This window comes from Poecile atricapillus, chromosome 1, assembly GCF_030490865.1.
Source record: "Poecile atricapillus isolate bPoeAtr1 chromosome 1, bPoeAtr1.hap1, whole genome shotgun sequence".
Classification (NCBI taxonomy): domain Eukaryota; kingdom Metazoa; phylum Chordata; class Aves; order Passeriformes; family Paridae; genus Poecile; species Poecile atricapillus.
The window spans coordinates 61,635,418-61,658,679 of NC_081249.1; the positions used below are offsets into that span (position 1 = coordinate 61,635,418).

At 42.9% G+C, this 23,262-nt stretch overlaps 1 protein-coding gene across 3 annotated transcripts in view; it reads right to left on the reverse strand.

The window, feature by feature from the left end:
• Positions 1-7,286: 7,286 nt before the first annotated feature.
• LCP1 (lymphocyte cytosolic protein 1) overlaps positions 7,287-23,262 on the reverse strand; it is a 49,766-nt gene continuing 33,790 nt past the window's right edge. For all 3 annotated transcript variants that reach the window (XM_058828750.1, XM_058828743.1, XM_058828737.1), the window contains exons 7-16: positions 21,064-21,229; positions 17,861-18,003; positions 15,720-15,815; positions 15,007-15,202; positions 14,764-14,842; positions 14,449-14,563; positions 13,422-13,555; positions 12,342-12,465; positions 10,151-10,275; positions 7,287-8,754 (exon numbers count right to left, since the gene is read on the reverse strand). In XM_058828750.1, coding sequence (XP_058684733.1) covers positions 8,622-8,754; positions 10,151-10,275; positions 12,342-12,465; positions 13,422-13,555; positions 14,449-14,563; positions 14,764-14,842; positions 15,007-15,202; positions 15,720-15,815; positions 17,861-18,003; positions 21,064-21,229 — 1,311 coding nt within the window. In that variant the 3' untranslated portion in view covers positions 7,287-8,621. The remainder of the gene's footprint in view (positions 8,755-10,150; positions 10,276-12,341; positions 12,466-13,421; positions 13,556-14,448; positions 14,564-14,763; positions 14,843-15,006; positions 15,203-15,719; positions 15,816-17,860; positions 18,004-21,063; positions 21,230-23,262) is intronic.

Here is a 23,262-nt window from a genome sequence, read left to right on the forward strand (position 1 = left end):
GGGTAGTGCTCAGCACTCTGCCAGAAGGGTTGATTTTTAAACCAGTGGTTCAGGTGCTCTTTCCTCACACAGCCAAAAGGAACCTGTCAAAGAAAAATAAAAGACAGGAGACAAAACTTGCTCATCCAGACACTCCTCCATGTGGAAATGTTTCATGCACAGATATGAAAAAGATTTGATCTGCTGAGCTAGGTTCAACAGAAGAGATTGAAAAACTGATGGAGTTGGGTTTATCTTATTGAAGAAAAGGAAAGGATCATCTCTCTACATGTCTTAGGGTGTTAGTTAAGTTGAAAAAGGGAACACCACCTTCTGGTGTCTACCTGAGAAGAAAGTTTTAGACAAACATTTTTTAGTGTTGGTAGCTTTTCCTAGATTCTATGGTTTATTTCAGAGACTGTTCACACAGTGTTTGAAAGCTATAGATTTCCTACTTGCTTTTTGGTTTCTGGAATGCAGAGGAAATATTTCATACAAAAAAAAGAAGGAAAAAAAGGCATTTGAGGAAACTCTACCTGCAGCAGTAAATCTTTTAATAACCTTTGAAGACCTCTGAGAACCTGGGAAGTATTTCTCAGATTATCTGGGAAGAAAAATGAAGTCTAAAAAAAACACTGTGAAGGGCAACTCTAAAAAAAATTGAATTAATAAAAAAATTCATTTTGAGAATTTTAACTGTTGCTCTATTTTTTCTAAGGCATTTTAATTATTTTATTGAAAATTAACTTGCATTTCTACAGTCTGTTTTTAAACCTGGAGGAAATAAGATTGAATTTAGAAACTGTTGTAAGGTGAGGTTCTAGTTGAATTTGAGAAGATTTGAAATCCTCCTTTCTTGAACAAATGAATTTATTTCTCTGGTTGGGAAATTCATCAAAACTGATAATTTCCAGACAGAGTGAGTCAGCACTCCCTGCCAAAGAGCTGCTTGGTCAAAAATCCTTTCTATGATTTTGCTGCACTTGGATTAATTGTCCCTTCTCCACTGGGTAGTCCATGGGCTATGCTGACCTGATACTTGCAAGTGTTGCCAAAGCAAATATGACCAGAGGCCTTGCATTAATGGGGAGCAATTTCAGTTGTGTTGGTTTGTATTAACTTTTAGGGTAGCTTTGGGAGATGCACAGGCTTTCATTTAAAGAGGGATGAGCAGATCTTAGTTTTCAGAGCAGATAATTAACAAAGTATTCTCTTGATTTCTTTGTTGAAAATTGTGCATCTGGGAATTAGGACTGGCAATATATATAGCCTTCTGGTGCCATTATTATATTGCTTTAAAAAAATGTAATCACACTTTAAAGGCAGTTCTAAAGAGATGTCTTCACTCTTTTGGCTGAATGCCATCTCTGCACACTCATGTGTAGTAACACCAGTGCTCCCTGGACAGAGACTGGGTGTTGTATCTCAGCCAGACCAGGCTCTGGCACATCTTTGTGCAGTGGTTTAAGATGTCAGTGCCCAAAATGGTGGTAGCAGAAGAGACCCATGTCTCTGCTAAGTCAGGGACATGGTCCCTTAGCTATGTCATTGCTCAAGACCCCTCAGCACACGCTGGGATGCTGGGCTGTGCCTGGTCATCATGCTGGGCTCCTGCAGGCTGCTCGTTTTGGTGGAAGAGAGCCAGACCCTGGAAAGCCGTCAGATAAAACAAGTCAAAAGAAAAACTTCTCGAGCCACTGCAGCCAGATGGTTTCGAGCAGTTGCAGCAATGGCCCTGAGTAATCTCCAGTGACTCTCATAAATGTCACCCCTGGTTTTCAGCAGCCCAAGTGTCACAAGATTTCCTTTATATGCAACTGTGACCTAAGTGTGGATGTCCTCTTTGATCCTGGGGCTTGCACAGTATCCAGCAGCAAGATTTTAAATAACAAGTCTCATCAAGGTTCTCAGATCTGAGTCTGTATTTCAATGTGTGCAAAAGCCCACACTAGGCTACTGTTGTCTGTAACAGTAAACCTGTTAACAAGCACTCAGAAGGGGCAGGAGGAGCAGAGGTCAGCTGTTATCTACAGCCACATCCCTCAGATCCTTTTCCTTGTTTGTGATTAGCATAGTCAGTTATGGTTTTGATCCTCCAGAATCCTCTTGTTTCCAGTTAATCAGAGAGTCCCTCCAGGGGTGGGAATCGTGCTGATGCATCCGTGTGACACAAGCAGCATATAAAAGCCAAGTGAGTCTGTGCTGTCCTTACTGGCTCTTTAAATTCAGATTCAAATGCAAAATAATCTCATGAAAATTGCTGATAGGCTCTTGCCATTTTTTGGGTATATTATCCCTACTAACGAGGCCAAAGGTAACCAGTGAGCATCCTTCCCACGTGAGGCAGAAGATGACTAAAATCTAGCTAAACTCTGATCTCTGTTGCTCACTGTGAGATGCAGCTGAGTGCTGTTGCTCATGAGCCACACAAGGATGCAATTAGTATAACAGCTCTTTATTATGAATGTGGCAGAACAGAATTAGAACTCAATTTACAAGTCCCCCTTTCAAACCCATTCAGCCGTTAAGGCTGCATCATCTTTCAGTTTTCCAAGGCATATAATTGATAAATGATTTCTCCCTGCACACCTCAGCTCCTCATCTTTATTCATGAACCAATTAATCTCTGTAGGACACTGTGATCATTTGCATACATGGCCAATGTCACCAACCTCTGTTATTTCATTCAGGAAACAATTTTGCAGCCCATGAAACCACCAGGAGGGAAAAATCTGGGCTATGTCTAAATTTCTGTGGTTCTGGCATTTCTCCCTCACATCATTCTCAAATATAACAATCAGATGCTGGTTGTGCTAGAAAATGATGGATTAACCTGGGAGGAAACAGACCTCAGCAGTATGTTTCCATCATGGCTGATAGGTGTGAGCAGAGGCTGAAAATACATGTTTCCCTGGCATTTTTTGAGGGCTCAGTTGTGCCAACCTATTTTATTTATTAATTCTTTTCTTTTACCCTCTTTTGCTAGCTCTCCTGGGTTAGCAGAGAGAAAGCTGCTCTAGTGTATGCACAGTTTGGGGTAAATGGGGAGGTATCTGTACTGTTTAAACACTTTCTTCATGAGCTCTTCTTCCTGAAGGTCTGTTATAAACTACCACCCAAACAACGTTGTCTAAGTGACTCATGTTTTCTCTTTGCCAGTACACATTGACTTATTTGCCTTATTTTTCTTAATAAGGAGCACTTGCAAAGCAAGTTTTATATTGGTAAGCAGAGGATATCAAAAAGTGTCCCAGGAGCACTCCAAGCAGAACTTCTGAGCACTTGAGAAAGGTGTCCAGGTGCCACCTACAGAGAGCACAATTTTGCCACATTGCACGTGAGTGGATGCACATCTGTCTCCCTCTCCATGTACAAAGGTTATGTGTGCACATATCCAGAATGCAATTAGCCCAGGGTAGTGATGTGTTCTGCTAGACTCTGGCTGGATCAGCAGAATTTTCTTTCTTCTTTGTACTCCTTGCACTTGCTCACATTTCTTGCTCAGCATTTGGCAGAGATTAGAAGTGCACCCTTCCTTTGGGCTTTTGGAGAATGCTGGGACCTGTTTGAAAGATGCCAGAGCCTGTTTAAGGATGCTGGTGAAGAGAAACCCCATAGAACAAAGGTCCTGCGCTCTTTCATTCACCCCTCTCAGCTGGTGTGGTCCCCACCACCATCAGTCTGTGCAAGCAGATCCACACTGCAGAGACACCCATCACTGCTCAGAATCTGGCTCCAACAGCAAATTTGGGAAGTTTCTACAAATTTGGAAATTTTCTAGAGGCATTTGACTGGTATGCAAGATATGATCACTACATGGACAGCATCGCCCCAGGTAGGCCTGACAAGCATTATGGGACACTATGGCCATGTTTCCCTAATTGTGATTTGACATCCACAAACAGGGGATGCCTGGTGGGCAGGGCCTGCATCATCCTCAGGAAGTATGGGAAATAAAACAGAGAGCACAATGGAACTGATAAAGAAGTCTTATCTTAGGCCTAATCAAACCATGGGAGAGACAGATACAGATGACTGCTCCCTGGGGTAGAAGTGACCCAGAAATATGTTGTGAAACTTTGTAATGATTACCAGGGAATTGATGTCATGAAGAATGTGTAACCAATGGGAAATTTTTAACAAAAATAGGACTCTATATAAGTGCCATACGAGTAAAACCCTATAAAAATGCCTTGTATACTCAATAAAATTGGCTTCCGATCTCGACTCAGATGTCCCCATCTCTTAATTGCTGATACGGAATCTCTATTTTCCCTGCTGTGGCTGATTGAACCTTTCACTGGCACGTTGCTTAACCACAGGATGGTTTCACTGACACCCAAACATACACAGGCCTTGAGGAGAAGGCATGGCAAGGCTGATGCTCTGAAGTCTCTCAGACATGCAGGGTGTTCTGCTCCAGGGCTGCAAAATCAAGGGAGGGCGCATTGCTGAGGGGTTGGTCAGAGGTTCTCCTCACCTCAGTGACAAATGGACGTGTGCTCTGAGGTGCTCTGTTTGTTTATCTGCAGTGAAGAACGAGGACAGCTCCTCAAAAGTGCTGGGCTTAAGCAGCTGAGCAGCCTGAAGGAAAATGCTCCCAAATTCTTGTCAAGTCTGTTCTTCATGTGGTGGGGGAGGCTGCCAGAAGTGGGAGAAGACAGAGAGCTGACTCTGAGCAACTCAGCATATGCGTTTGCAAGATCAGAGGCACCAGGATCCATTTCTCCATCAAGCTGAAAGCAGAAATTGCTGGTACTTGCTGTAGGACCAGTGCTGCTCATGTGCTTTTTGCAGCCAGCTGACAGAGACAGGGTCCTATTTTCCAAGAAGAAGCCAGATCAAAGATGCTGCTCATTTAGGCAGCAGTGGACACCAAGACCTGCAGTTTGTCATTAGGCTTATAACAGAATTAAGCTGCGCTTAGAAGGACGAGTTATGGTTAGGTTAGGGTTTTGGTTCAGTCCCAGTTCTGTAGGAAACAGAAACAACCTTATCTCTACAAGAGCACAGCAGCCAGCCATACTGCTTGCTGTCCCCTTTCTAAGGCTAGAACAGATGATTTCTAGCTAGGGTACATGATTTACAAGAAGGTGTAAAACCCTCATCATACACCTAATTATGCTTTACTACTCTGTGGGGGGACATTTCCTTCTAAGTCCAGCTGGTGATCAGGCTGTACCCTGAGGCACGTGGATTGATTGCCCTCATGGTTTTTTCCTCCTAGTTAGTCTAAATGCTGATGTTTTATTTTTATTCGTGTGAATCTCTAAGCCTTTTTGAAGCATTGAAAATTATGATTAATTGTGCAATGAAAATCAATAATGGAAGTGCTTACAAAGCCAGCTTGATTTGGGAGTGAATCCCAAAGACAGCTGCTTTCTCTAAGAGGGATGGAAAAAGTTCGAGGAAAGCAAGAGCAAAAAATTCTGGATCCTGGTTGGTATTTTTGGTGACGCTTGTGACAGCCTTAACCCCTTCAGCATCTGCCGAGAGAGACCTTTATTACACGCTGCTATTACCAGTTTATGAAACCAAAACCTTAACTCCATCAAATAAGTAAGACTACTCGATTAAACAGAAATGCACTGAAAAGTGAAAATATTTATACTCCTGTACCAGAACGCAGCTATTCCCACACCTTGGGGGCCGTGACAGATTCGTTTTTCAAGTGAGGTTCCGAAGGTCTGGTAGGCATTTACTGTGGTATCCCTGCCAGCAGCATCGCTCCCTTTGGTGCTCTGGCGAGTGCTGGCTCTGTGCCGAGAGTTCCGTATCCATTTTTTCCTCCGTTTCCCAGAGGATGGCGGTGCTGGCGCTCCCGGCTGCCGGTGTCGGGAGCTGGGGGTGCGCTGAGTGCCATCTCGTGGATAGCTGGCCCTGCTGCAGAGCTGCGGGCTCCCAAATGCAGCCCGCGGGCAGAGCGCTGGCAACGCGGGGGCTGCGTGCCAGGGTGCTCCGGCAATGGGATGCTGAGGAGGAGGAGGAAAAACAGCTCCTTTCACAAAACATGATTCAAATGACACCGTACATCACCTGGCTCCTCTCCAGAGCCTGAGGCAGAGGCAGCTTTCAGTCTCCAGAGCCCCTGAAGTCCTACACCTTGCCTAGTGGCATCACGTATGGAAGCCTCCTCTCTCCGCCGATCTCAGCAGGCTCCTCTAAAAATCCTACCCCTGTGCAAAAAGCTGAGTTACTAAGAGCTGGTGACTGGAAAATGCCTGAAAATCCCTTCTGCTCTCTAGGGATAACAAACACCTGCATTCATTTGGGGTCAAGGGAAAAGCCGTCCTTCTCACCCTGGTTCTGCTGCCATTTCCGATCTGTCATCTACTTCATCCTTCATGACTGTCCCTGAGTCTGGGGTGAGACATCTCCCTGAAACAAAGAACCTGAAGCAGGGCTGTCTTCAGGCAGGATTACCCAGTCCTTTCAGATCGACACCATTTATCCAACAAAAAATAGCCCCTTCATTTTGCAAACGCACACGCATGCATGCGGTTCCCACAATACATGGTCATCCCGCCTGAGAGAAGCTCTGCAGTCGCAGGTTCCTCTCTCTGGTTTACCTCTGAAGGACTCCCATGTCAACCACAAGGGGAGAGGAGCTGCCTTTTCAGTGCCATCCCTCTTCTCTCTGGTAACAGGAGGTCTTACACCTGAAGAGAGGAGGAGTGCTATAGGGGCCATAACCCCCCCTTCCTGGGCAATGAGCTGGGGTGACATCTCCACTGTGTAACACTTTGGAAGTTCTCCTCCTCTGCCAGCACTGGGAAATACTGGGACCAGGCAGAATGTGTTTTAGGATCCTGTACTTTTCCCATCCTGTATTAAATTCTTAGGAGGAACAGGGCAGTCAGATCTGATCAGGAACAAGATCTGGCTGTTCCTGCAGGAACAATACAGTGTATTTGAGGTGTTAGGGCTGCGTTGGACTCGATGATCTTGAAGGTCTCTTCCAACCTAGTGATTCTGTGATATTTGTATTGCAGAATGCTTAAAGAAGCAAAATTTATGGGTACCTGGGGAAAGGAAGAGGATGTTGTGCAGTGCACCAAATGGGGAAACCATACTGGAAGTCCAGCCAGAACAATGTCCCATCATTGGCAGTGTGTCCAAGTGCCATTTTCAGAAATGGCCTAGGAAATAATTCTTTCCATTCTCTGCAGTCTGTGGTTTCAATAACAATACAGAAGACACATTCTCAGTGAGCCCACAGATTATTTTTACCTCTGTCCCCATTTCAGCTCTATGACACACACCGACTAGTACATCCACTACTAAAAGCAAGAACAACACATTTGGCTTTATAGAACATTTTATTTGGAGAGACTTCTCATGTCATAGAATATTGGTTCTTTGTTAAGGCAATTTTGAAGGGCGGGAGGAAAGGGAGGGGGAGAGGGAGAGAACTGAGACTGTGTCAATGGGATTGCATTAAGGCAAAATTCCCTCCTTCTGCATTTCACCACAGTAAAATTCACATAAAGGCCAGTAAATGTCTCGTGCCAAAGAAGAGATTCAGTGCAAATATATCCCACTGACAATCCATAGACAGGGCCAGGTCCTCAACTGAGGCAAATTTACAGTGCCTTGTTAGCTGCAAAGCAAAGCTGATTTAGCTCTGTTGAGGATCCCAGGCTGGGTTCAGGGGAGCATTTTAGTACGTGTTTCTTACGCTAGCACAGGTATAAAAGCTCTCCTGAATCAGAGCCGCAGCCCCTCGAGTGCAAGTCTGTGAAGTTAACAGAGTTGAATTTTTATTGTCTACATAAATATGTCATTCTGCATCCCTTTGTTCACTTCTCATTGTATTGCTACTAACTGAGTACATTCCCTTATTTGTTTTTAACATGGTTTTCATTTCTATCGTGCTTTGCAATCTTTTTAAAGTGTATTATGACATAAAAATGAATTATCCCTTGGAGAATATTTGTTGCAAAGGTTCCAGAGTTCGGGTGTTCTTGGAGGACCAGGCTGCAGTATGGTTTTTTTTTTGGTGAGCAGTAATATTATCTGTGAGTAATGCCATGGATGGCAGAGGCATAATTTGCAGGGAAAAGTACTGCTCACTTTACATACCAGCAACACATCACAGACACCAAACACTTCTTTCTTTCCACAAGAATTTCCTCAGAGGATCCTACCATTCCAAAAATACAGTCACTACTACTTGCATTGGCTTGGGGGAACGTCCTTTGTTATCCCAGGCGCAAACTGAAGGTAAATATGGCAGAAATGCTAAGAAAAGCATGACAACATTTTCAGACAGAAGCAGAGTATAACATTTCATAGTCCTAAAAGCTGTCTGTCACTGGATGACCTCCCACAGAAAACCCTGGTGTCCATTAATGAAAAGATATGCTTAGGCCACAGTGGCGAAAACTTGTTTAGGAATATGAAATGGCTATAGCTAGCAAAGTGGAAAATAAGGCAAAGAAATCAAGCACATATTACTGTTCAAAACAAAGTATTTCCTGGCTACACAAGAATACATGACTTCTGTATGACCTGGAACCGTGTATAACACTCATGCCTTAAAAGCATGAGCATCCTGCATATTTCTTTGATACAGAGAAGAGCATCCAGTTTAAAGGAATCTAAAGGGAGAATAACAGACATCAGTGTGAGTCCTTTGTGCTTTAAACTTTCTTCATGCCTTTTCCCATAAGGCAAGCAAACACTGTCATGACCATTTTGGGTTTTACTTCAACCAGATCTTCTGGGAGGGCATAGACTCTTGCTCCAATTTTTCTTGCCATAGAGATGGCGTATCTGTGTTGCAGGGGTGGAAAAAAGAGGAAAAAAATAAAGACAGAAATTAGTGCAGTAGCATTATTTTTCCCCCTGTTAAGTCTTTTGCATGATCAATACCAGAATGGGTTTCATTGATTCACCGAAGTTAAACTTTTCTATAGGAATGTATGAGACAGGTTCATAAAGAACTACATTTCTAATAAAAGGCAGAGTGCATCTCCTGATGGTTGCAGCTCTGCAGGATGGGAGACTGCAGGTCAGATCCTGGTATAATACATTTAATCTTCCATTCCCTGAAAGACTATCCTGACAATCAGACATTCTGGTCTTGCTCCCCCTCAGCCTCTGAGACCCAAACTTTGCACATAAACAAACTTGCAAGGATGGAAGCAGAAGGCTGATGTCAGTGGAGCTCAGTGCTGCTGGAAATCAACATTTGGGGACTTGTTTCAGTCATACCCAGAATGTGCAAGTTGACATTCCCATCTCCCTGCTCAGAGCCACTGGCTGTTCTCCAGTGGGTTTGTCTCTTCTATTTTTTCATTAAAAAGAGCTAGAAAACCCCAGGTTCTTCCTACTTCAGAACACATACATTTGTGAAATTTTCCCCAAAATGCAGAGAAGCATTGGGAGCATGGGGGAATAGGGGTGGAAAATAAGAAAAAGAACAGCAGAGGAATTAAGAAATAAAGTACAGAGAAAAGCACATATAGGATTGCAAGAAAAGAAAGAGAACAGATGTTAGGAAATGCAAGGGGGAAAAAAAGAGTGGGAAAAGTATTTAGAAAAATAATGGCAGCTCTGATTGCTTTACAGTCATCTTTTTCTCCTTTGTAGTTACTGCATAGAAAAGGAGAAGTTAAGCTAATGATCAGATCAGAAGGTGATCTGTGTAACTCTGAAAGGAGAGGGAGATGCCCCCAGAATTGACTCTCTGCTAGGAAATCATTTGCATTCAGGGAAGAAAAATCAATATCCACATCTACAGAACCAGTTTTTCATGCAGGAATCCTGTCCTCCCCTTTCTCTCTTAAATATGCCCATGTTCCACCTGTATGTGACTAAAGAGCTATCATGACCTCTAATCCCTGTTTCCCATGTCTCACTATTGTTGGCATTGTTCCCCGATCTCTGAAAGAATTTTAAATTTAATATGAGAAAATAGGAGCTTATGAAACCAAATGATTTCAGTCCTTTCAAGGGATTTATAAAGCAGGAACTATAATATTACACACTCCATTTCCATTGATAGTCATTTTACTACCCAACTCCCAGCCTTCATGCTTCTAACTCAGGTGGTATTTCTCACATGAAGTTGTGCCAGATGACAATGACAGCAGAGCAGTTTTCAAAGACAGAGTTAGGCAAGCCTGAGCAGGTAACTCATGCTAAATGCTACTTGGCAGAAACATACTTAGCATTATTTAGTTTCTCCTCATCATTCAGGTCCTCTGTTTTCAAGAGGTCATACTTGATTGACCCTGGTTGAATGGCATCAATGAGATCCAGGACTGGCATGCTGGTGCTGATTTTGCTATCCTGCATAGACAGAAAAGAAAATTAAATGCAAGAACAGGATGACAGAACTCCCACAAAGCCAGAGTCTAGACTCAAGAGCAATGGACAGTTCAGTCAAATACCATTTAGATCTTCAAAAAGGGCTGCTTAGAGTAATTTTTCATCTAAGTCAGACTAAGAACTCTTTCAAGGATTTTATTTTTTTTTTTTCCCCAAGGGAGGAAACATTATAGAATCAATTAGGTTGGAAAATATTTTTATGATCAAGTCCACCCTTAATCTAGCACTTCCCAGTCCACCACTAAATCATGTCCCTAAGCATCACAACTACACATTTTAAACCCTCCAGTAATGGTGACTCACTTCACTAGACAGCCTATTCCAGAGCCTGACAACCCTTTGAGGGAAGAAACTTCCCCTAATATCCAATCTAAACTTCCCCTGGCTATTTCCAAACTCAAGACGATTTCCTCCTATCCTGTCACTTGTTACCTGGGAGAAGAGACTGATCCCCACCTGGCTGCTCCCTCCTTTCAGGCAATTGTAGGGAGTGATGAGGTCTCCCCTGTGCCTCCCTTCCTTGAGGCTAAACACCCCCAACTCCCTCAGCTGCTCCTCATAGGATTTATGCTCCAGAGCCTTCCCAGCTTTGTTGCCTTTTAGGCACGCTCCAGCACCTCAGTGACTTCCTCGTGGTGAGGGCCCCAGAACTGGACACGGCATTCAAGGTGTGGCCAAGCACAGGGGACAATCCCTGCCCTGCTCCTGCTGCCCACACTGTTGCTGGCACAGGCCAGGATGCCATTGGCCTTCTTGGCTACCTGGGCACATGGTAGCTGATGTTTAGGTGCTGTTGACCAGCACCCCCAGGCCCTTTGCTGCTGTGCAGCTTTCCAGCCGCTCTTCCCCAAGCCGGTAGTACTGCAGGGGTTGTTGTGACACAAGCACAGGACCTGGTACTTGGCCTCACTGAACCTCATACAACTGGCCTTGGTCCATTAATCCAGCCTGTCCAGATCCTTCTGCAGAGCCTTCTTGCCTTCCAGCAGATCAACATTCCCATACAATTTGGTGTCTTCTGCAAACTGACTGTGGATGCACTTGATCTGCTTGTCCAGATCATCAATAAAGATGTTAAATGGCCCCAAAACTGAGCCCTGGGAACACCTCTGGTGACAGGCAGCCAGTTGGATGTAATTCTATTCACCACCACTCTCTGGGCTTGGCCATCCAGTTTTTACCCAGCAAATAGTGCACCTGCCCAAGCCATGTGCAGCCAGTTTCTGCAGGAGAAACTGTTGTGGTAAACAGCGTCAAAGGCTTCACTAAAATCCAGGTAGACAACATCCATTGCCTTTCCCTCATCCATGAAGCAGGTCACCTTGTCATAGAATACAATGTCATTAAAGCAAAAGATGGGGTGCAGGGCTAGTGCATTTGCTTCCTGTGGGGAGATGACACTGACAGACACCTCCTGATGGGAGGTGTGAGGGGGACCAGCTGTGTGATTCCTGAACTCATTACATGAAGTTTGATGGACCTGTTCTCGCCTGGTGCAAAGTGCTGATTTATATCCACTGAGTGTTCCCTAGCTTGGGAAGTGTCATAGATACGTGAGCGGAATTGGAAGCACTCTAGAACCGGTCCATCTCTGTGTTTGTATGGTAGCTTGCAAAATAGGGCAAGGTACCCCTGGATGGTACCAGCAGGTTATAAATGTACTGCTGTTGTTAATTTTAATAGTGTCATTTGTAATTGCTGTTGATTCATAACCAACAGCACAGCAGTTCTTTCTTAATTCCAGTCATCATTCCTGTCTCCATTTTTGATTTCCCATGTCAAAATGGAATTCAAGGTGTTTCCTGTAGTGTTCACCATATCATTTTTCTATTACTTCTTCACAAAAAAGTCACTTGAATAAAATCTGTGTATTTGGACAAGCTTTTAAAAGGGAATGAAAAACAAGCTATGTAGTGAGTTATATCATGATGAATGTGTGTGTATATGTATACCCACATGTATATATCATACACACAAGCACACTGAATAAGAGATTCCTGAGCAGAGACTTCTGAAAAAGCCTGTACCTTGAAACTGGAGATGGTTGAATCCTTCCCAGCCGCAGTGAGTGTTTCATTGACCCAGCTGACAATTATTTCATCATTGACCTTCTCTCCACCACCAATGTCTTCAAGGATATTCAGGGTGTACCTTAAGAGGGAAGCCAGGTGATTTGCTGAAAGCCTGCTGTAACCTCAGAACTGTCCTGTCTGGGATCATCCCAATGATCTAATATTCCTCTGCCTCACACACACTCACTGTGCATATGATTTACATTATAACACAATAATTAATCTAAGGACTTTAATTCATCCCCAATTCTTTAACCATTGTTTTGGGAATGTCAAAAGTTCTGGTTGCTTAAAATTCCTGGAAGGTCCCTCTTAATGTATTTAATTGTAAATTACTCACTCCCATAGTGCTTAAAAAATAAGGTTTTAGAAATAGAAGGGAATCCTTCTGCTCACCTAAGACTGACCTTCTGCATAAAAACAAGCCTGGAGTATTTTGCTTATATGTCAGCATACAGCTTGGAAATATATCCCAAACTGATGGTAAGTAATCACCTCATTCCTATTTTAACTACCTTACCAATAAACCTACATCTTTCTCTATTGTCTGAATTTAGTTTGTATTCAGTTCCTAACTAGTGAGGCTCTTTGTTCTCAGATATGGCACTCTTAAACACAGAAACATGCACACACAGAGAATTACATTAAAATGGGGAGAGGTGCTGAGTTGTGCCCAGGGAGCAGCTTACAAAATTTCTGCATCAATTCCTTGTTTCTGGTACATTGCCCCCGTTTCCTGATGCAGAGACTTTATAACTTCTTTTCCTCTTTTCTATGCAATAAACATTTCTTCTTGCTACACAGATAGTGACAATAATAATCTTCTGCATGAGCTGACTGTAATGGCCTTGCCCACAAGATGTGCTCTGATCACACACTTAACTAGGAGTGGGCAGAAGGTCACTCTGCCTTGGCCCTGAAGTGCAAACAGAGGAGTGAAGCCTGTAGAGCCTTCTCAGTGAGAGCATCAGGAAACTACAGCAATGCAAACTGAGCATACCAAAAGACTCGGAAGCTCGTGGCTGGCTGACCTACCTTCTCATCAACTGCCAGATTAAGGCCAGCGTGAGGGTACGGTTTCCTTCATTCAGGTCTTGCCCAGCAATGCCAACAAGGGAAAATTTGGCTTGATTCTTTCCCAGTTCCACTGCATAGTTGCAGTTTTCAAGCTGTTAAATGGCAGGGTCAATTGGTGCGGTTCATAAATATAGGGAAAAAAAAAAAAGAAAGCAAACAAGACACTGTTACTTTAAATTCTTTGGATCACTCATCCCAGATCCTCCTGGGCAAACAGGAACTTCGGTGCTCTGTGATAAAACAGCTGATTCACTACCAGCGGGCAAATCCATCCCAAAAATACCATTTTAAACATTTTAACATAGAAGAAAATGCTATACTTCATTATCAGGGCCTGAAAAGCAGATTAGCCTGGAAAATAAAGGCGTATGGCTCATGGGTACCTCCAGCATCATGGCATTGCACTGAGACAAAGGATTAGTGTCCCAGCCAATATTTTAGATCAGTTGATCGCTCTGGTCTAACTGGATGCAATTACTCATCCAGATAGTTGGGAGAAAGCTTTGTATTTAGCAGCAGCTGTGTGATCGGTTCTTGATGCATCTGATCAAGAATGCTTACCATCACTGTCTTCATTTGATGTGGAGGGCAGTGATCCAGACAGCTGCAATTAAGCTCGTGCCATGCATTTCACAGACCAGAAGCATTACAATCACTGCCTAAAGCCATAGCAAAAGAGATCTGCAAATACAGTTTCTAAATACTGATACAAACGTTGTCAGGTCTTTTTACTTAACAAATATTTTTCACCTGTCAACAAAGCAAGTGAGTCTAATGTATATTTCTCTTTCAGAATGAAAAATTATCCACTGACAAAGTGGATAACCATAAATACATAAATAAAAAAATCATAAATAAAAAAATCATTTAAGATGCTGTCCTTGGGACTGGAGAGCAACATGAGTATCCATATTGTTGTTTGAAATGATATAGGCATTCACTGAGGATAAGGCATCCCTAATAGAGCTATTCTAGCTGTTTGTACCTTCTTCATGTTGCCACCCAGTTTAGGGTATGGTGGTTTGTTCACCCTGTTCCAGTCTACTGGCACTTTGATCTTTTCATAGAGTTGGAAGATAACCAAGGCATCTGACAGGTCACTGAAAACAACAAAAAGGATATGTCATTGTCCAAAGAACAGAGGAAGGAAACACAACTCAACTATTAGCAGAGGTAAACTTAGTTTCCTGGGAAACACAAAGCAGCATATATTTTTATAGGGCCCAAAAGTTTTTATGCTTTTGCTAACAACTTGCTGGCTGTATTTATCATCTGAAGGAAGTGTAATACCTCATCTTACCTATACAAGTGATTTACACGTGGATTAACACCAAGTGAGTTCATCCAGTTCCTAAATGTCCTTTCTTCCCTTGTCTCACCTAAAACAACAGACACATCAGTGAAAGGCCCACAGAGCACCACACTTCAGTAAAGTAAGTGTTTTGGAAAGAAACCCTAACTGAATTTACAACTCACTGAACCATGAACAGGAGACACATGAGAAATATCACGGAGCACTGTGCAATATTTGCACTCTCCTGACCTTCGATGGAGCTCCAGTCGATGTCCTGGTTCTCTGGCTTATGCAGGGCAGGGTATTTGTTGAACAAATTGGCGATGAAGGCCAGGTTGAGCTTGGGGTTCCCCCGGACGACGTCAGTGGCAGTGACGAACTGGCGGCAGCCGAGGCGCTCGGCCTGCTGCAGCATGCACTCGGCTCGCTGCACATCATCCTTCTCCTGCCCAGGACAAGGGGACATCAGCCTCAGCCCGCCCTGGCTCTGCACCCACACCACACCCACTTGGGTCTCTGTGTGGGGATCTAGCTGCTAAGGCAGCTCCTTGATGGATTTATAGGTGTTCCCATTCCCACTTTTACCTATGGCGAGTCTGTGTTTTCAAATGGGCTTTGCCTGCGATTCAAACACCTCACCATATTGCTTTTACAGCCATATTCCATATAAAATGTGATGGTTTGATGAAATTCACAGAGAAATGCATTTAAATACACTTGTTACATGCTAGTATTTTATCAGTGTGATTAAATGGTTGCTGAAGTTTCAGAGTTATTATCTAACAAAAACCCAAACACGTAATTTAATTCTTTGGAAGCTTTGATTTCTGAAATACAAGATTGTGTTGCAATGCAAGAAAGAATTTGCTGGTCCTGACATCCCAGTGCAGCGCTGCATTGGCCAGCAATGCACGTAATGGACAGAAAATATCGGCATTTACTCCAAACTTATCTCATCTTACCCTTAATCCTGACATGTCAATAGTAATAGCTGGAATGCCTTCTTCATCTCCCTTGGGGGCGACTTGGTTCAGCAAATGGTAATAAGCTCTTGAGTCCTGTGACAGACAGAGAAATTAAAGGGAAGAAAAATTACATCTAAAGCCCAGCCTCTGCATGCCAGTGCTTCCCTGAACAATGCGCCTGAATGCTTCATTTTTATTACATCGATCATTGGGCTACATAATTAAATTAATTAAGCTGGAAGCACTTAGCAATTCCTACTTTATGCTGTGTTTGCCAGATCTATTTCTTCCCTGAGCCAATATATATATGCTGCAGAATGCCCAGCACACGAGGCAAAAATGCTGTGTGTTGGACTTACAGAAAGGACAGCAACAACAAAAAGATATCAGAATTTACTTAATCTGAACATAGAATTAGAGGTAAAAAAATGCATACCTTTATAATGCTGTAGAAGTCAGGCTGCTGAGCATTTAATAAAAGAAAATGCAGAAGGAGAAAGCAGATATTTAAAGTGGATTTCAAAGCAAGGCTGGAACAGTTGTGGAAGAGAAAGCACAGTTTTCAAGGACAAAAGTTAACACTGACAACAGTATCAGCATTTTTCAGGCAAAAGGGCAGGAACAAGACAAGGATTTAACATGCTGTGTCTTTAATCTTTTGTGAAATAGTACGCTGCTTCCATATGTGGAAAATATTAACTCACTTCAAAAACAGCTCAAAGAACTGAAAATAAAGCAACATGTTAATGTCTAGGGACTTGTCTAACTAATCCAACTGATGGTCTTCAAAATGTAAAGCAGACTACCTGAATAATTTTAAATATTTTACATCTGCATTACTACACACCATATATAGGAAGTGGTTATTTACAGCAGAAGTGAGGTGGAAGGACAGACTTAGAGAATGTCTGTAAACTCTGAAATCTTGTAAACGTGTGCCTTATTTTCCAACTGTAAACATTGGAATTGGGATTGGAATTGGGATTTTGCTTTCAGTTGTAGATAGGATTTAATCAGTTGCACCGTAGTCTTTTTGGCCAGCACACAGAAAGATGGAGAACACTCCATTCCCTTCCCTTTTTATGGATATTCTTCAGTCACCTCCACCCAGTCAACCAAAAATCTGTTAAAATAAAAATGGTTTTATCAAATGTGACTCTCTACCTCTCCCGTTGCTTTCCCTGGTGTTTTTTTCCTGCATTTCAATTAAATGCTTGTGCTTCAGTCCCTAGTGAAGCCTATGACCAGGTACCTCTAGAACAGGATTTTCCCCATGCTCCCCATTCTGGGAGCAGGCAAGACAGGTTGTGGCTGGTGAGGTTGGTGTGCTGGGCAGCCCCTGGCTTTCTTGTAAACCAGCTCAAGTACCCTCCCTTATACACCCTCTACAGCTCTGGGATGCTGTCTGGGCCTCACACTGGGCTTTAGTGTCTGAAATTCATCAGAGGGCACCACTGAGGTTCAGATACATCTGTCTGGGAACAATGAAGGTCCTACAGAGAAAGCTTTGCTGAAATCTGCACCCATAAGCCCAAGAGGTCCTGGGTATATGAAATAATGCTGCCCAGACTCCAGACCCACCCTTGCAAGTGTCTCCCAGTCTAGCTGCAATCTTTTCAATAGTCCCAGTGAATTAAAACTTGCAGACAACTGCATGCAGGGCTATAGCAAATGTTGGGACAGAGGAGCACATAGTCCAGGTGAACAAAAGATCAAGTGGGGGAATTAGAAATGCCCAGTCATCTTTCTCTACATGTCTCAGTAAGGTCCAGGCTTTTCCAAACAAAAGTCAGGTCAAGAGTTATTTAGGGAGATTTGGAAAGGAGAAGAGCAATAGAGGCAAGGAACTGAAAATACAGTTTTACAGACATATGCCCTGTCCAGAGCCAGCAGACATCCCTTTCCCAGCCATCTGGTGTGCAGGAGCTGGCAGTGATGACTGGGAGTCAGGAGGAAGAGGAGAAATACTACTGAGTGCAAAGGTAAGCCCCATGAAAGTATTTTATGTACCCAGCTCCATGATCTTGACAGAGCAATCTTAGCTACTTGGAGTGTTTCAGTGCACAGTCTCTGTGTGGAGGGCAGGATTTTGGGTACAGAGCTGCTGTTTTGCTTTTGTTGGTCAGTATTTCTTATACCTTGATGTCTGAGCTGAAGTTGTTGACTTTGTTGCATCCTGCATTTTCCAGGTGATAGTTTGCCCATCTCAGCAGCAGATCCTCTGGAGACAACTTCATCAGATCCTCCAGGCTCTCTCCTTCTCTCAGAAGAGCAATCAAGGCTAAGCAGGAAAAAATAAAAAAGGAAAATTAATGAGTGAATACTTGTGAAGGAAAATGTATAACTGTTTTCTCTCTTTCACATTTTCCTACCTTCATTTCTAAATGTGAGTTGCCAAAATGTAGTGAAAATTCAAACTGGGTTAGCATGGCAGGATGTAAAGAGAAGGAGGGTCTCATCAATAAAATGAGTATAAGGTTGTAATTTGTGTATCATATAGTAGTGGATCATATTCAAGTGGGAGACAATTTCAGCGTGGTGTAAGAGCTGCCCACGAGCTATAAAGGCCTGGTCAACCCTCCCTGCAATGAGCAGGGACATCTTCAACTAAATCAGTTTGCTCAGAGCCCCATTTGACATGACTTTGAATGTTTCCAGGAATGGGGCATCTACCACCTCTCTTGGCAACCTCTGCCAGTGTTTCACCACTTTCATTGCAAAAAATTCCTTCCTCATATCCAGTCTAAATCTACCCTCTTTTGTTTAAAACCATTACCCCTTTTGCTACTGCAACAGGCCTCACTGAAAAGTTTGTCATCATCTTTCTCATAAGCCCCTTTAGGTACTTGAAGGCTGCAATAAGGTCTCCCTGGAACCTTCCCTTTTCCAGTCTGAACAAGCTCAGCTCTCTCAGCCCATCTCCACAGGAGTGCCCCAGCACTCTGAGCCTTTCTGTGGCCTTCCTCTGGACCCAGTCCAACTGGTCCAAGTCTTTCCTGGACTGAGAAGTGCAGAGCTGGACCCACTGATGCTGAGCACAGGGGCAAGCTTGGAATGAAAACATGAACACAAGATTTTTGCAGCTTAGATGAAAGAAATCTCAGTGACCTTCATACTGAAACTGGATTCACACAGGCATTCTGGAATACTTGCACATGACTTCATGGGCTTGTGGGCCAGTAGGGCTAAGTCATCTGTCAGTTGAGGAGATACACTATTTATAAAGAAAAATTGATATTATGTTCATAAGAGGAGGAACAGGCAGGATGGGAGGATTGAGCCTTGAAAATGCAGTGTTCCATGGACCATGAAAGGCTTTAGAACTAGTTTTGAAAAGAACATGGAAACTAATTATTAATGTGGTAAAAAGAGAGCGTGTGTTACGTTGCTCTGCTTTTCTTCCAGTATCTTTTGTCAGTTCTTGAAAGAATTATGGATTGGCTACGAAAAGGAAACAGTGGAGACATAACACAACTGGAGTCAAACAGATAATTTGATGTAGGGTACAAGGGATTACACTGGACCATAGGGGGTAATAGAAGCATTTGAAAGTAGACAGAGAATTTTATGAAGAGAACAGTGTTGACACTGAGAGAAGGCTGGAAGAAGGATTCTTTTGTAGTTGATTGTGGATTGATTTTTGGATTAATGTTTTCTCCCTTTTTTTGCATGAATTACTTTGGCACAAATACTCGCAATATGCTAAAAATGTGAAGATGATAGTGGCTAGGTGGCATAGTCAATACAGAGGATGGTCAGGAAATCAGACAGAGTGAACTAGATGACAGTAATAAAAATGGAATGCAATTTAATAGTGCCATGTTCAAAGACATTCACTGGGGAATTCATATGAATAACTGCTATTAGCTAAAAGCTTATATGAATGAAGGATGAGAACTTGAGTGTATTAGATGTCTTCCAAGCTACTCTGAACCACCATTTGATATGACATAGGGAAAATCCAACATGATATTAAGTGCATCCCAGGTAATTCCCATAGAGGTTGTGATGTATTACTGCCTTGAAATCATGTGCTCGTGAAAGCTCATTGGAAATACAGGATCCCAAGTTCAAGAAACTGAATTTTACCCGAAACAGCTGCAGAGAAGGGCTGTGAGGGAAAGAGAGAACCTGAAAAGAAATCAGAATTCTCTTGGCTTGTCTAGTCTTAGATGAAGTCTTAGATGAGAAGTGAAGGAGAAAATACCATAAAGGCAAAAAATAGCAAATAAGCAGGGCAATGCTGCATACAAAGGAATGGGAACTGGTGGCTCTGGCTACGAAAGGGACAGAAATGTGAAGGTGATGAATGAAGGTAACACCTGCACAGAAACTGCAGAAAAGAAGTGTCACTGTTGGGTGAGGGACTACCCAGAGGCATGGGAACAAAGCAGCGAGATGAGATGCTGTGTGGACTGCAGGTACACCCACAGCCTTCATGATGAAGCTACTTCATGGAGAATTTTGGCATTGGTGAGACACACCTGGAATGCTGTGTCCAGTTTCTGGCTCCCTGATATAAAAGAGATATTGACAAACTGCAGTGAGTTTAGTGGAAGGACACGAAAATGGAGTTTGGATGGAAGTTTGTGATATAAGGGAAGATGATGAGAAAACTGGGATTGTTTAGCCTGGAAAGAGATTTGAGAGAGGAGCAAGTATTGTCTTCAACCATTACAGAGGGGCCAGATCTGAATTATTCCAGTATGCACAGGAAAAGGATGAGGAGCTGTAGACACAAGGCACCAGAAGGGAAATTCCAACTAGATTCCAACTAGAAAAAAAAATTCAGAGCAAGAGTGGTTGGGCTGTGGAACAGGCTGCCCAGAAAACACTGGAAAAGACCCTAAGCAGCCTCATCTGACCTTAAGATGTTATACTTAAGATGTTGTACTGCTGAAAGCAGGTAGCTGGATGGCTGAGTCAGATCTCCAAGTGCACCTCCACAGGTTCCTTCCAGCCTAAAATATTCTATGATTCTATAATTATGATTTCACAAAGAAAGATGTTCGGCAATCAAGAGCAAGAAGGAGCCAAACTTCCTGAGTGCAGATTCTCTCATCCCAGATTTAGTGCCAAAACACCAATATTCTTGGATGTAGACCACCATTCCTCACCCAATGAGTATGAAAAGGCTCTGAACACACAACTCTACATAAAACCTTGGACTTTTGAGTGCTGAAGCTTGTGAAAAGCAAGGAAACTTAGACCAGTCATGAAAACAGACAACAAATACTTGAAGAAAAAAATTAAAATCAAGATTTTTTTTTTTTTAAAGAGCTTTATCCTGAAGACTCTGCAGTGATAACAGAGGAGCACTGAAAGGAAAAGCCACACATACCTTCATTCCTGCTGATCTCTATGTCGGCAAAGAGTCCAATTTTGATGACTTGCCATAAAAGACCCAGAACCAGGTAAGGTTTCCCTTCTTTTAAGTCTTCAGCTCCAATGTTAACAACATGGCACCCAATGGCTGAAGCAGAGTTCAGGGCCAGGTTCAGATTTTCCTAGGGAAAGAGGAGAACTTCTGAATGATGCAGAACTTGAGAGCTGAGGCTACAGGAAGGGATCACAACCAAAACAAGTGAAATCTGCAGGCAGCTTCACTGTAAATGCATTTGAGTACACAGAACCATGTCTTTCCTGAGGCAGTGCTCCAGCTCTGGGTGCTCTGGGTGCTCACCAGAGTGGAATACAAGGACAGAACCACCTTCCTTGACCTGTTGGTCACAGTTCTTCTGATGCAGCCCAGGATACATGTCTGACCACAGGGGGCAGGGGAACGCAAACGCTCCTGGGGATTACAGGCAGATTCCGGGTCTCAACACAAAGACAGAAAGGACCTCTTTTTGGCAGAGGTGGCAAATGTCATGTCACAAAGCACTGGAGCTCAGAGCATACATCTGCAGTCACAGTGGTGTCCTGGCTCAATCCTGGTTACCAGGGCCAGGCCCTCCCTGGAACTAATGCTCAAGCTCAGGCTCGAGTACAGATGTAGTTTCAGCATGGGGCAAACTCTCCTCTGCTCGGTCCTGCACACAAAGGAGCTACAACCCCATCAACTGGCAGATATTCCAGGCTCACCTCTCCCTAATCACGCTGAAAAGCTCTGATACCTAAGGTACAAGTAAGTTGTTGGCAGTGTTTGCAAAGAGCACGCTGTTCCAGGAGTCAATATGAATAAACCTGATGAGTTTTTAGCCTTGCAGTTCAGTCAAGGTCAGAACTGGTAATATCTGGACATTTTCTTCTTGAGCTTTGGAGTACGGACTCCTGGTTTGGGAGTGTGCAGAGGAAGCTGAGGGATTCAGTGATTCACAGTGACAGGCAGAAATAAAACTGGTACTTCAGGAACATTATGTTCCTTTGCCATTTCCTGTCCATTTAAAGAAAGGGAATAAGAAAACCTGGTCCTCAGGTCTACACTATGCTAAAAGGTGGCTTTGTAAACAGAGGGCAAGCAAAGCAGGCAAAGAAGCCTGGAAAATATAATTTATCACACAGATTGGCAATTTCTCACATGAATTTCAGCACTGCTGTCATGACAGGGAGATCTGATTAGATACAAAATGCAGAGAGAGACATAGTGTAAATTCTCATAAGCTAGAAAAACCGGAACATTTTGAATTAATTACCTTTTCTCCAGCAGACAGCTGTAAAAGGGTTAAGTTAAAGTGGAAGCTATATTGATCAAATCATGTCTCTGTGTGACAGGGATTGATCTGAGCTGCATCATTAAGTTATGCTGCTGACCAAAACGATTAGAACTGAAAAATGAGGCATACAGCATAAAAATCCAATTTAATGGCTTCTGAGCTTCCTTGAGTCTGGCTAATGCTCCATCAAATCAGAGTAGCTGAGGGCTAAACTGGGTTAGGTTCATATCTATTCCATGTATCTATTTATACTCTGTACCAGGTACATAGATGTTGTTCATATAAAAATATCTCTCTACATACTGCTGTGTGAGAAACGCAATAAGCTTTAAGTAGTGAAAATTAACACCCTTTTTGTCCATTTTAAAAATTATATACATGTGCATGTGATAGAAATAAAGGAGGGGTTCCTTATTCAAGGTGAAATACTGGCTTGTAAAAGGCATGCAACAGCAATGGTCCGATTTCAGGCATGTTGCCCTGGTACTTCCAGGGTCACAGTTAATATTTTGGTGAGGAAATCAGACTGCAACAACAGCAGCTGTGAGTTCAAGTCCATTGTCATGCCTTAAAAGAGGGATTCAGTCTTCTGAGAGCTACTCCAACTGCGATTGGTCATTGTGTTACTTCTGTATTGTATTATTTCTGTGCTCTTGCATTCATATGACATCTACCACAGAAGTATCTAAAGCTCTGATCTGGTGAGCATTATTCGTTGTGTTTGGTTAGTCAGGTTGCTCATTTATTTGGAAAGAAATGTAAATATAAGTCTTTATATGTGTTTTTATGGCATGGACCTGAGCAACTCACTGTGCCACAAACAATTTTGCCTGACTGTGTTGGGCAGAACCAGCCTTTCTTCTAATTGATTTCAGGAAAGCATC